At 35.8% G+C, this 14,520-nt stretch overlaps 1 protein-coding gene across 2 annotated transcripts in view; it reads left to right on the plus strand.

Annotated features, from left to right (window-relative positions):
* Positions 1 to 776: 776 nt before the first annotated feature.
* PATJ (PATJ crumbs cell polarity complex component) overlaps positions 777 to 14,520 on the plus strand; it is a 282,880-nt gene continuing 269,136 nt past the window's right edge. For both annotated transcript variants that reach the window (XM_036234605.1, XM_036234602.1), the window contains exons 1-5: positions 777 to 912; positions 7,805 to 7,860; positions 7,960 to 8,126; positions 10,002 to 10,181; positions 11,434 to 11,573. In XM_036234605.1, the coding sequence (XP_036090498.1) occupies positions 7,839 to 7,860; positions 7,960 to 8,126; positions 10,002 to 10,181; positions 11,434 to 11,573 (509 nt within the window). In that variant the 5' untranslated portion in view covers positions 777 to 912; positions 7,805 to 7,838. The remainder of the gene's footprint in view (positions 913 to 7,804; positions 7,861 to 7,959; positions 8,127 to 10,001; positions 10,182 to 11,433; positions 11,574 to 14,520) is intronic.

The raw sequence follows: 14,520 nt of genomic DNA on the forward strand, positions 1-14,520 counted from the left end.
AACTAACAATAATAAAGTACATAATGCATGCTCTTACAACAGATGATTTTATGTTGCAATTGTTTTGTATGTATGCCTTATCTCCCTTGAGGACAGGTATTCCATTTTTAACAATTTATACAGTCATAGTGCTTAACAAAAACATTTATTCAATGAATACATACCTGACGATCAATTCTTTTTATTGTTAATGTATGGACTGTATTAGACAAAGTAAAATGCCTAGCACCAAAATCCTCAAGTTAGTTACATTAAAGAGAGTGGAATAATACCATTGTAGGTTTTCACAGATCTTTTTTCAACGTTATGACAAATAATGCTAGACTGATTTCCTTCTTTTTCTCAACCAAATGAGGGGGGAAAGATAACTCAGTTACACTTCTTAGAATTTTATATTGGGTCAGTGGATATAGAAAACACCAGGAGGGTTGATAGACTAGGACAAGGGACCAAGCATATTTGACCAAATCCCTTCCTCAGTGTCCTCCTTTAATTTCCTTGATCTTGGGTCTCCCACTCAGCCCAGCCCTCCTACACCACGAGCCCAGCGACCTTCCCACCCCATTAAAGCCGGCTACCCCCACCACCTGGTGTTTCATCTGCCCACTTGGTCCCCAGACCCCACCTTTTCCAGGCTCTTTAACCCTCCCTCGCCCAGTTGAACTTCACCTGCATTAAGTGGAGAAGCCAAGGGCACCAGCGCTCCCTCCCCAGAGTCGGCCTCCCGCGGGATCAGTCTCCCCCGCCTGCGCCACCCCGGCGCCCCGCCCCGGGCAGGGAGGTCGATGCAAGGGGAGGGCCTGCCAGGTGAGGCGCGGTCACTCTGGGCTTTTCACTTCCGCCCAGGTGAGGGAGGCCCGACGCCCGCCCTCCTGCCCGCTCCGAGATCCCACCGCGAGTCCACTGAAACAGGTAAAGCTGAGGACCCCGTCGTGTGGGCGCGCAGGGCGCGCAGGGTCCCTTCGCCTCGAAGCTGGCCTGGAGCACCTCCTCCTCCTGCGCCTGCGTCCCCTGCTCCCGACGCGCCCTCCCGCGGGAGGTGGAACGGGAGACGAAGGGCGCCGCCGGCTGCTCGGCCTGGCCCGCAGTGGGTGCGGGGCGCCGTCCTCCTGCGTCGGCTCGGGTGACCCCCACTGTGGCCCGCGCCCCGCGGGGCTGGGCTGGCCGGAGGCCGAGGAGCTGCCCTGCCTCGGCAGGCTCTGGCGGCCCTCAAATCAAGGCCTCCGCTGTTCCGGGAGTGGCAGGGATTAGATTTTGCACCCAGATCAATGCCTGCGTCCCCTCCCCCCGCTGCCGCACCCAGAGCTGGGCGGAGTCTTTCCTTTACCCGGGAAGGTGAAAGGAGTGAACAGGTGGTAGCGTGCCTTGAAGGCCCGGAGAAGGAGAGGGTGCCCAGCGAGTGGGCGATTTGGCCCCGGCTCCATCTGGGCGCCTGGCAGTCACGTAGCGGGGTTCCCCGGGTCGGCATTCAGGCCTGGGCCCTACTGGCCTTGTTCTGTAGATGGGGAGGACCAAGCAGAAAGTGCTCTGACCTCCAGCCTTTGGGGAAACTGTTGGATTCCTGCTTTAAAACAAGCTCAGGAAAGCACTTTCAGATCTTTCCCTGCCCCCTCCAAAGCTCCCTAACCCTCCTGACACACCTAGCTGGCCGAATTAATCTCCCCCCGCCCCCCGTGAAGTGCTCACTTGGCACTTTGTCATATCCCCAGATGGCTCTTACCACTTTGGATTCAAATTAGCTGTTTACTGGTTTGTCTCCGCGATTGAGAGGGTGCGCCTTTCAGGGCCTTGTTTCAATAGGTTGCTTCTCAACTGCATTTGTAGTCTGGCCATTGATAGGTGCGCAAGGAACAAGTGTTTCCTAAATGAATGAAGAAGCCTCTGGAAAGCTAGAAGAAAAGGAAATCTTAGTTTTAGTTACATGGAGGATGGTAATACTACGTTCTTGGCTGCCAGTTCGTTTGCACAAATCTTTTTTAAAGGAAAACTAGGGAGGAGTGGGGATTAAAATTAAAATCTGTTCATTTTGCAACATCAGAAAAAAGCGTGATCCCGCCTTTTAGCTAAACTTAGCCTGTTTCTAAGCCCCTAACGGTTTCTATAAGAATTATTAAAATTTTTAAATAATCAGAAAGTTAATAAATATCGGAGTTGGAAGATACTTTATGGGTAAAATTTATAAGCTGAGTTCAGAAGATATTTCTCTTTGTTACTTGGGATTCTGAGGCAATGGTTCAGTATTCAGTAATCTTTGTTAATTGCATTTTTTTTTTTACCAGGAAGCATTTAATAATTATCCTTAAACTAAACAACCAAGTAGCCTGAATTTACTTGCTTTGTTAAAGTTTAGTGAAAATACATTAGTTTGATGAAGCCAAAATGGGATTTAATTTGTTGACTTATGACTTTGCCCACCTTGGTTCTAGAGTAAAATTTTTAAGAAACAGGACTATTTCACCTTAATATTTGAGATTGCTTGACCATTGCTGTGTTTTATTTTGTTTTATTTTTCACTCGCATGTTTTTGTTTAGATTTGGATGCCTTTTTTAAAGCCCTCATTTTAGGTTCTGATTCAAATGGAGAGAAATTTAGAGCCTGTCAATACCCTTTCTTTAGTCTTCAGGATAGATCTGCGCTGCGGACCTAAAGCCTGTTTACTTTTTGCGTTTAGAATTATAAGATACCTTGGGGAGTTACATTCTTCTGTGCTGTTGGGTGTCTGAAAAGTGTTTCCCAGGATCCTTAACTCACCTAAATTCTTGAACTGAGGTAGTTAATAAATCTTTTCAGTAAGTTTCCTCCACCTAGAAATTGAAATCAAATTAAATTTCTATCTATGCATCAGCTTTTTTCAAATGTTCCATTAACTAGTGATGGCTAAGGGCATGGGTATTTTTAAAAAGCCACAATATTATAATAATTTCCTTCAATCAAATCCTACAGTAAACCAGACATAAAAAATTCATGGTACAAATTTTCTTGATCAATGATGTAGTGGAAACTGCTGAGCATAATAAACTACTCGTTCTCTTGAGGCTGTACGACTATGAAGACAGCGTCACACTGGCATTTTAATGTTTAGACTGTGACCTATTGTAGGTACCTATCTATGACAAGTTAGACTCAGCTTAACCATATTTAAACAAACTTGAAATTACTTGCATAAGCCCTGTTTGTTTCTTAACCCAGCAAATAGGCCGAAGTTATTTAGCTGAAGGTTTCCTATGACCATAAAATGAGTGAGACATGGGTTCCATTTAGCCTGTTTGCTATTTACTGGATAATCTTCGGCTTACTCGATGTTCAGCTGTAAAGGTATATTTCTTCCTTCTGTCCTCATCTACTCTTAAGGCTTTATTCCTTTACCCTAGATAGAACCCAACACCACGGAATTATAGTAATATTCCAGGCCTGCTTTGTGGACATAGTTTAGCCTTTATTAAATATGAGTTAGAGAGTCGGGTGACTAACAAGTTTCTATCCTTTGCCCTTTATGAGGGATACTCTACCACTATGGTTTACAAAATGTGCAAGATGATTCATTGGGAGGTTAGGAAGGTGACAGTAAAACTTTGCTTTTTAGTTTTTACCTTACGTGTTTCTATTTTATGTTTTAAAACACATACGACTTGTAAATATAGTAGTACATGTTTGTAATTACAAAAAAATGAAGGTGAGTAGTCACCATATTTTTACTGATAGGAATGTGTTTAAAAAAGTTTGAAGGCCACGAATTTACCCTATTATTAGAATTACTTTTTTAAATAGAAATCTGGACTCCATATTTCTCTACTTAAAAGCCTTTAATTACTTCCTGTGACTTACAAGATAAAGACCAGTCTACTCAGCATTATTTACAAGGCCCCTCTCAAAATCTTATTTAAACCAGTGCTTCTCCAATTATCAGTGGTGAAAGATCAGGGTTTCCTGCCCAATATTTTAAGGACTGATATTTTTGTAAAATAAATTTTTAGAAAAATGAATTGCTAGAAAAATGAAATTAAAAAGAAGTACAAGGTAAGTCAAGTTATTTTTTTTTAATTACTAAATTTAATAGATGTAAATTACTCTGGCACATTACATGGTTTCTAAATGCTTACTCCCAATTTTGGTACTTACCTGTTTGTGGCCAGGCATCAATTAGCAGCCCATACTTGCAGTAATTCTAGTCTAAACTATTTTTTTGCACTTTCTACTACTTTTAGAGACCTTATACTACTAGGTCATTTAGAACTAATTGCTATTCTCACAAGAAGTCATGCATTTTTATACCTGTATGCAGTAGTTTTCAAATTGTGGTCCCTAGGCTGGCAACATTAGGATCAACTGGAAACTTAGAAATGCATGTTTTCCAGCCTCACTTCCGACCTACAGAATCAGAAACACTGGAGTGGGCCCCAGCAATTTGTGTTTTAACAAGCCCTCCAGATGATTCTGATGGATGATAAAATTTGAGAACCACTGACCTAGAGCAGCCCTATATGTCATTCAAACTGGGACACTTTTGAGAGTAAAATGGAGCATTATTGATGATTCTGGGTAATCTGAGACTGTTTGGGGCAAAAGAAGACAAATGGTTACTCTTAATTTTACACCCCATTCTTTTTCTTTTAGAAGAGGTTTCTAATGTATTCCCATTCCAGCATTCCCAAGCTTCCCTAGGCAGGGTTAGTCACTCTCCCTTCACAATTTCTCTTAGTACATGGTACACATCTCTTTTGTTTGTGTATGACTTTTAATATAATTATTGTGTTGTCATTGTCTTGTTATGAATCTATTTTGCTCTCTCATTAGGCCATGTTAGCCATAGTGTTTTTGTCCCTTTTATTTTTAAACTATAAAGTTAATACATGCTTTTTAAATAAAGTTCAGACAGCACCAAAATCTATAAAGTAAAAGTCTAATTTTTATTTTTAGGCGAGGTAACCCTTGGTTGCCCTCACAGATTGCAAGGACCTTGTCAGCTTACAATCCCATCAAAGTACTAACCAGGCCCGACCCTGCTTAGCTTCCAAGATCAGATGGGATCGGGCTTGTTAAGGATGGCATGGCTGTAGACTAAAAGTCTAATTTTTTATCCCCCCATCCCCACTTCTACTTTCTAGAAATAATCACTGTTACTAACTTGATTACCTTTCTAAGTCTGGAAACCTACACATACATAAATATGTATATTTTTTTCTTTTGAAAGGGAGGAAATATTTCCTATATCTTGAAGCTTGCTGCTTTCCCTATTTGGTTGTGTATATTAAATAATGACCCTTTGTTAACATGAAGGGTTGAATTGTCAAAACATACTTATGTGAATGAGGGATCTTACCCAGCATCGAACCTTACTCATGATTCAGAGGTTATAGGCAGGAGGAGGCTGATATGGCAGCGAGATACAGACATTCCTTGGTAGAGAAGGCCCCAGTCAGTAAGCACAGCTTCCAAAGAATGTCATTTTCTTTGACTTTAGGCCATATCGTCCACATAATACCTAGTTGCATATAGATTGACATTAAGCCATTTAGAAATGTATGTCTGATTGACTTTTATTAAATAAAATTTGTTTACAGTAGTAAAATTTAACCTTAGAACACTTTTTTTGTTTGTTTTGTTTTGGGTTACCAGACAAGTTCTGAACAATATATGCAGAAACATTTTTCTCGAAACCTTTTCTATTTGAGGAGTCCCATGTTTTATATTCCATTAGTTACACAAATACAAAATGTCTGTTATCATCTCCCATCTTACAGCTAGCCATGCCTTAAATGTCCATACATTCTCAGATTGTTTACAAAAAGCATTTAAGACAGATCAGGTATTTCCTGACATTTTAAAACAAGGGACTTTTATCTTAGCTTGCTTGCAAGGAGGTCTGGTATCTAGCTGGGAATCTCCAAATGGTGGCTTGAGCCACAGGCTTGCCATTAACCGTTTCAGTCCTATTCCCATTTTAGTACAGTCAGATTTATATATTATTTTAATGACTGATTGTTTTTGATAGTTTAAGTTTTCCAAGAGTCTTGTTATTAAAACCAACACAGTAAATTTCCTGTATACACATCTATGTGCCCTTTTGCAAATATTTCTTTAGGAGAGACACTCAGAAGTAGATGTTCTGGGTAAAAGAGAATGTAAAGTTAGTATATTGATAGATATTGCCATGTTGCTCTCCTAAAAATTATACAAATTTATATTCCCATTTGTTTTTTCATGACATCTAGAATACAAGCTATTATAATTTTTTAAAAATGCCAATCTGACAGTAAAAAATACCATCTCATAGTTTTAGCTCACATACTTTGATTTAGAGAGGCTGTTGTATTGATGACCACAAAGTAGCTATTGTCAATCTTTTTTGGGCTGTAAGCTGCTATAGAAAAGGACAGTGCCATCATGACTGCCCCTCTGTTATTCAGTTACCTGTCTATGGGTGTTTGTAAGGGTTGCACAATTGAGATTTTGAGCACATCAGAAGTGTTTATGTGATGCTCTATTCAGCAGTCCTTTTGATAGTTGTCATTGAATCCAGTGAACATTTGAATTGAATACATGGGCCTTTTATCAATGCCAAAGGCATTCCTTACTGGTTTTTGATATGCTTTCTTAGTTACTGACCTTGAATTAGAAGGTAAGATCTCATTAAGGAAGTGTACTGATGTGAGAAAATTTTGACTGTATAATACTCATATTTCTTTGATGGTTCATTATAACAGTGTACCATTAGTAAAAATGACCACTGAGAGAGTGCCATTTTGGTCATAGCAAAGGTTTTTCTAGCTTTTGAATTTTGATTACATTACATTTTAGGCTAATTTGAGCAAATCAGTGGAATTAAAAAACATTATCCATAGAAAATGCCATATTGAGGAGACTTAGATGACTAGTAAGAGTCTTGGATTATTTGTGCAGCAGGGGTTTTTTTTCCCCCCCAAATCTTTTTAAAATCTTGATCTTTTAATTCGTATGTTCTTTTCTAGCCCAGGAGCCTTTTTTTAAAATACATTTTATTAAAGTATAGTTTACATACAATAAGATATACCAATTTAAAATGTATAGTTCAGTGAATTTTTGACAAGCGTATACATCTGTGTAAACAGTATCTCATTCAAAACAACATTTCCATTACCCCAAAAAAGCCTTCAATTTTTTACCAGTCAACTCCTTTCCACCTGCCCAGGTAACTAGCCTATAGCTTTAAATTGAATTTCATATGAATGTAACCATACAGTTTACATTCTTTTTGTCCCATTTCTTTTTTTCAACATACTATTTTTGAGATTTATCCATGCTATGTGTATATCAGTAATTTTTTCCTTTTTATTTATGAGTATTCTATTTATGTTTTTAGACCATGATTTGTTTATTCATTCATCTGTTATTAGACATTTGAGTTTTTTTGGTTTAGTGTTTTATAAGTAAAAGTGCTATGAACATACATATATAGGTATTTTGTGAGCATGTGTTTTCATTTCTCTTGGACAAGTATTTAGGAGTGGAAGTGCTGGGTCACAGAGTAAGTATATTTAACTTTATAAGAAACTGTTAGGCAAGTTTCCAAAATGTTTGTTCCATTTTACATTTCTACTTGCTTTGCATCTTCATTAACACTTAGTATTGTCTGTTGTTTTGCTTTTTGCTCTTAGTCATTGTAGTAGTGTGTAGTGGACCTCATTGTGGTTTTAACTTGAATTTCCTGAGTGAAGTCTTTTGATCAAGAATGTTCTTGAGGTTTTCTTTAAATTTTATATAGGACTACAGACATGTGTACAGTAATGGAAAATTACATTTTGTATTTTAAATTTTTTTCTTTAGGTTTCTTTAAACTGCTTGAAGACAATAATTCAAAATGCCTGAAAATCTTGCTACAGGTATACTAGATATATACTTCTACCAGTAAATTAATTAATTGTTCAAAATTGGAATATAAGAAAGTCTTTAACTTGTACTCTGATTATCCTTCAAATAAGATAAACTGCAGGTCCTACAAGTTCTCGATCGCCTGAAAGCAAAATTGCAGGAGAAGGGTGACACATCACAGAATGAGAAGATATCTATGTTTTATGAGACACTAAAGAGTCCTCTCTTCAACCAGATACTCACACTTCAGCAGTCCATCAAGCAACTCAAAGGGCAAGTAAGTTACCTATCAGAGTTTTACATGTTGTTATATTCAAACTAGCAAAGAAAGATAGGAGACAGAGACAAATTGCTTTTAAATACTCTTAATTCAACAAAGAGACTGTACTGGGACTTGCGACCTGTAGGTATGGTAGGCATGGATAGTGTAAAAATGCTTATAATAAATTTGTGTTTGGCTTTGGATATGGTTTTTTGTATTTATTTATATATGTAAAGATCAGATGCTTTGAGAATTGTAACATTTTCTTCAAAATTTAAAATAGTGTTTAACTTAAATATATTTTTTTCACGGTCTTTTTTTCTATCAAGAAATGATCATGCCCTTGTAGCACATTATTTATAACTCAATAATTATCAAATATTTATCAGATAACTACAAATACCATAGATATTCTGATTAGAAAGTCTTTAGAAACAGTGTACCTGGTATTTAAATATTTATCTGTGTTTCCTCCACTACATATAGCATAGTACCTGGAATCTTGCGGGCTCTAAATACATGGTTGTTGAATTATAGGATACAGGGCACCTCTACTTAGAGCGATGTAAATTAATAGTTTTAACTATCCTCTTGTTTTCTGTGTTTTAGGGTCAGGGATGGCAAATTGATTTTAAACCATCTATTCTAGAAGCTGAGCTTGAATAGTAGCTATCCCATAGATTAAATTTGAGCAGAATTTTAAATGTAATTGATAATGTAGCAGAATTGTCAAATGAAAATGAACAAAATTTGGAAAAAAATGTTTTCTGCTGTTAAGCCAAAATACCTGCTTATAAATATTTAGCAAGGGGTTTTTAAATAACTAATTAAAGATTAAATTCTGCATAAATGTCTATCTGTGAATTTCTTTCTCTAAATCAGAATTTATACCATAAGTTTAGCACTCCCATATTGAAGGTTAACTTTATGTGTTCTATAGTCATGGAATAAGTCTTATGTATTCTATAGTCATGGAATGAGTCACAACAATGAATGCTATTGGTAACAATAGAAATTGGGAAAGATCACTAGAAATCTATCACTGTTACTGAACTAAGAGAGAATTAACCAAACACTTCATCATAATAATAATCTCTTATACATAATCATATTTTATCCATTCAACTCTAAAATCCCTGTGATTTTTTTTCCTATCAGTGTTTTCAGAGTTTCTATGGGTATTGACTTTTTTTCTATAAGGTCCTATTGGCATTTGTTCTGGATGTTACTTTTATTCCACTTTTCCTGTTCCCCATAATTATGGAATTTCCCCCCATTTATTTTTCCTCCCACTAATTTAAGTGGCTCTGCAACTCATTTGCTACTAATCTTGGGCAAGTTACTTAACTTCTGTGTGCCTCAGTTTTCACGTTCACAAAATGGAATAATGATATTTCATAGGGCTGTTGCAAGGATTAAATGAGTTAATATATGTAGGAGTTTTGGTATAGTACTCTGTTCATAGCAAGCACTCAATCAATGCTATTACTGTTATTTTTGTTATATGTTACCTGTGGATCTTTTGTGGCTCCCCTGTGGAAATGTACAAATAAATGGAAAAGGACTGTCTCACATGCATGTTTATATGATTGGATGTATCTTTCTATGTGAATTATAATGAGCTGTCATATAAGCTATGAACTTGAGATGGTGGTAGAAGGCAGGAAACAACAAATTTTAAGCTGTTAAATATTTTGTGTAATACTAAATAAAATTTATAAACCTTATAAATACACAGATTCATGTATCCATACCTCGTTTCTTTCACAAGTATGTATTTAATATGGATATTACACATGTGATTGGTAAAATATAATATTTAAAAAATAGAAATAATTTCTATTCTATATGTTTCTACTGATGATTTTCTTTTGATTTTCTCTCCAACAGCTTAGCTATATACCCCCAGAATGTTCAACCAACTTTGATTTTTCTAAGAAAGGTTTATTAGTGTTCACGGATAGTGCCATTACTAACGGAAATGCCCAGAGATCTTCTAATAACTTGACTGCATCTGGGTTATTTCCAAGAAATGAAGACTTTAACTCAATCATTCAACAGAAGGCTCAGGTAAAGTTATATTTTATCATGGGAATATTTAGCTTTATTTTTCCCGTTATAGGTTAAAAAAGCAATCTACATTCACTCTTTAAATGTGTTATAATGTGTTTTGTTTGCTTGTGTTTTTATTTGGTTAGTAGGAATTGATAATATTTTCTAATCAATGTGTTGAAGATTTCTTGGCTTATAATTATGTAAGGAAAATAGCCATGTGTGAGATGGAGAGCGTTTTTAGACCATGATTCCAGATTCCACTTGTAAAGAAAGAGATTCTTATGGATTTGATCATAGGAGGAAAATTAATATATCTACAGGTGATGCAACGCCTTTGAAACTATTTTTAATTTCATATCAAAACAATTAATGGAAGTTAGAACTAATATAATTTGGAAAATCTAGGGAAACATTTTAAAGAATAATCCCTAATACCTATTAAAAATTAAATAATAGACAATTGAATTTTAGGATGTTTTTTGTTTTTCGCTTCACCTTCTAATAAATGTCTTTAAAAACGAAGCTTGAGTTTGAAAGTTATAAAGAATCTGTTTAAGTTGTGATAGGTAAATAATATTCTATAACTAATTTTTTTTTTTTACTTTATAGTTCTGTCCCCTTAATTTGGCTAATAATTTTATGTAATGCTTTTGCAAATTGATTACATTTGTGAATTCTCATGTTATAAATGTAATTATTAACTAAAGCAATAAAATATTTGTCACAGGTAGAACCCATTTGCATGATGGCCTTTCCATAATCTTTTGTATTAATTTATTAAAATAGAATATTCCTCATAATCGAATTAAAAAGAATAAAAAATACAGCTGGTTCTAACTTAGGCTAAACACTAGCATATTTTTTATATAGCTAATTTACTTTCCTCATTTAAAAATATATTTTACATCAAGAGAATCTAGAGAAATTCAGTGTAAAAAGTTAGAAGTTACTGTGGGAAAAGACATTGGAATTTTTATCCAGCTTGAAATTCATCTCATAATGTGAATGAAGTGTGAAAATACCTCATGTTCCCTAAGGTTGCAGAATACTGCATATTCTCTCTTATGTTCTACTGAAAATAATCAAGTGAGAGGATTTCCAGAAGCAATTTATTACTGAAATCCTGAGTTTATTTGGTTTTATAGAGATGACGTAAAAGAAGCTGTTTTTGTGCTATTCACAAAGTAGTAATTTAAGTTCTTCAGAAAGGGTATGTTGGTTAAATATACTTCATCAACTTTTTTTTTTTTTTAACCCCCTTTTTCAGGGCCGGCAAATTGAATATATAGACATAGAAAGGCCTTCAGCTGGAGGCCTTGGATTCAGTGTGGTGGCTCTTAGAAGTCAGAATCTGGGAGAAGTTGATATCTTCGTGAAGGAAGTACAGCCAGGGAGTATAGCAGACAGGTGAGAAAGATGTTCATTTTGTGTTCTGCTAATATCTTTCTGACAATCCTGTCAACATTATTATAAAGATAATTAGAGACTGGTAAAAAACACAGTAACAAAACCAGCTAACACTTTCCTTCTCCTATGCATTTGTCAGACCTTTTCCAGATAGTCTCACAGATACTGGTGGCAGCTCTCTAATTGCTAGTATCATAGATGAGAAAGCTAAGTTTCAGAGAGGTTAAAGTGGTTTACCAAGCCACAGAGCTATTAATGCTGGATCCATGATGTGATTCAAGACTGTCTGACTGCAAAGCTAGTGCTCTTTCTATTCTACCACACTCTTTCACTCTCGAACATGTTAGTTTAGCTAAGGTCTGATCAGTAAGATGGACATATTGAAATTTGCATTCTGCATACCATGTTGTTTATTAAATTTAAGATTATAACACTTTTGGTAGTCGTATCACACTATTATTTCACTTATCAGTTTAAAGCCCTCAAATCTATTTGATCGCCCCTTTTTGCACTTGTTCCTTTGTTTTATTTTTTTAAGGGGTACGTACAAGCTTTATATTTTGTCTCTATTTGATTGCAGGTTTTTACTTTATTATTTATTTAACAAGCACAGTATTCATTACATTACTACTGTCTGTTATAAAAAAACAACAGTAGCAATACTATTATAAAAAGATTCTTAGTTAATAATATATTTTGAATTCATATTCTTAGGAGATCAATTCTAGTCTCCTTAACTGAAAATTCAGAAATAATGGCATTTCCATGACTTTACATCTTTATTCTGCCATCTAATGCAGCATTTCCTCAAATACATTCTGAGAAACCATAGCAGTGGTCAGATATCTTAGAAAAACTCTATCCCTTTCTTGGGGATTGGGCATACATAGTTAGGGTAATCATAATTTATTGTCCAAGTTGAGATAGTTTTGGAAGTGATAGGGTGTGCTATTAATAATGACACTGAGACAGCAGGTATAAACTAGGACAGTCTAGCAAAACTAGATAATCCAGAGTCAACTTGGACTTAGGGTCACTTAACATTATCTTACTTAAGGTTATAAAGCCCCTTGATGAAAAGACTATTTAACTTTGACCCAACTTTTTAAACATCTTATTATTATCTTATTATTGAGATGTAATTCACATAATACAAATGTCACCATTTTAAAATGTATAGTTCACTAGTTTTTAGTGTATTTTTAATGTTATACAACCTTTTTGTGTGAATCCTTAGGTCTCACTTACACTGTACTAATAAATAGTCTGTAATTGCAAGTTGAGATGAACGCTTCCAAAAAGAGTAGTTGGATATTTGAGTGTGTGGAATAAAGAACCTTGACCAAGGCTTAGGAGTTATATGGCTTCCTAGAGGCAATGGTGCTTGAAGGAAAATTTGAGAGGAGACAGTGGAGTCTGCTGAGAGCAGAAGGTATCAGGGAGGAATGAAAAGACTCTCTTGACCAGTAACCCTATGAAGAGGGGTAACACAGCTCGTATCCTTCGAGTGTTGTCGGAGCCAGCCGGCTAAGATCGAACAGCACCTGAAAGAGGGGGGTGAAGCCTGAGGGAGAAAAGAGAAGACAGAAAAGGTCTTTCCGGGAGGGCATATAGTCAGAACTGCAGCCCCGAGTTTATTTAGCATAGTCTTTTTATGTGATTTTGAATATCATAATCAATCACCACATTACCATAGCAAAGCACACCATACATATCTAAAACAATGCTTGTCAATTACATAAGATCATACACATTTTTGTTTCCATGGTAGTATAACATTCTATTACCTTAAAAGGTGGTTTTTTGAGGCTTACTAAAGTAACTCAACATCTTGTTTTTTAGAACCATTGTTTTAAACTCATCAGCCATACTATGGCTTTTAGCTACGTGACTTCTTCAGTGCCTCATGATGGCTTTTCAATATGGCTCCCGACAGAGTGTGGCTGATATTTTTCTGGTATGGGAGCTTAGTGCAAGACAGTTCAAGAATGGGCTGGAGACAGGGGCCAGCCATGCAGAACCTTTAGATCATGTTAAATGGTCTTTATGATCATTTCTTCATTTCTTTTCAGGACTTTGCATATAGAACTGTGTTATTTTAGAAGCTTACCCAAGACTTGTTGGTTCTTGAAGTCATAGAAATCCATTATTTGCAATGGAGAGACAAGAACTAGTCTCCCTTTGAATGGAAAGTGTGAATTCAGTTATAAATACATATATACATACACACGTGTGTGTGTATATACATAGAGAGAGGGACAAGAAGGAGAGGGAGAGAGAATGGTATGGAGAGTTAATTATAAATAATAGTAAAACTAATTTTTCCAGCTTTTTAGAATGTATCAAAATCATAGTTTCCAGGAGTCTCCTCCTTTGCAGCTTGTTTATTCTTGGGTTGAGTTTATATTCCCTGAACGGGTATTAAATGAAAATAAACAAGGTGTCCTGAAAGTCTATTGAGTAGGGGGAAAGGTAAATTAAAATAGATTGATTTTCAGAAAATAGAAACTCTGAGCATTGAGTAAATTAAAGACCAGTTTATGTAGTATGAGTTACATCAGGGTCGAAAAGATTCAAGAGTAACTCATTCATTTGGGATTAATTAAGAAATTTTCTTTAGTTAACAAGCTGTGAAGAAGTCAGAGAAAAGAGGACATTGTTTATAGGCAACATTCTCAAAAAAATATCAATTTTAAAATTATGAAAATCGTTATGAAAGCAAATACATTGCATATAATTGGAAAATATAAAATGTAGAAATACAATAATTTCCCTCCCCCCCAAAAAAAACTTCTTGGACTTTGACCACCCTCAGAAAACTAGGAAAAACATTGGACTTTTTTTTTTATAATGACAAAGTTGTAGCAAATATATAATTTTATATATTCTTATTATTTATTAATATAAGCTTTTCCTATTATTAAAAGGATGTATAAACAACATTTTA

This window comes from Rousettus aegyptiacus, unplaced genomic scaffold (genome assembly GCF_014176215.1).
Source record: "Rousettus aegyptiacus isolate mRouAeg1 unplaced genomic scaffold, mRouAeg1.p scaffold_m13_p_1, whole genome shotgun sequence".
NCBI classification, from domain to species: Eukaryota; Metazoa; Chordata; class Mammalia; order Chiroptera; family Pteropodidae; genus Rousettus; species Rousettus aegyptiacus.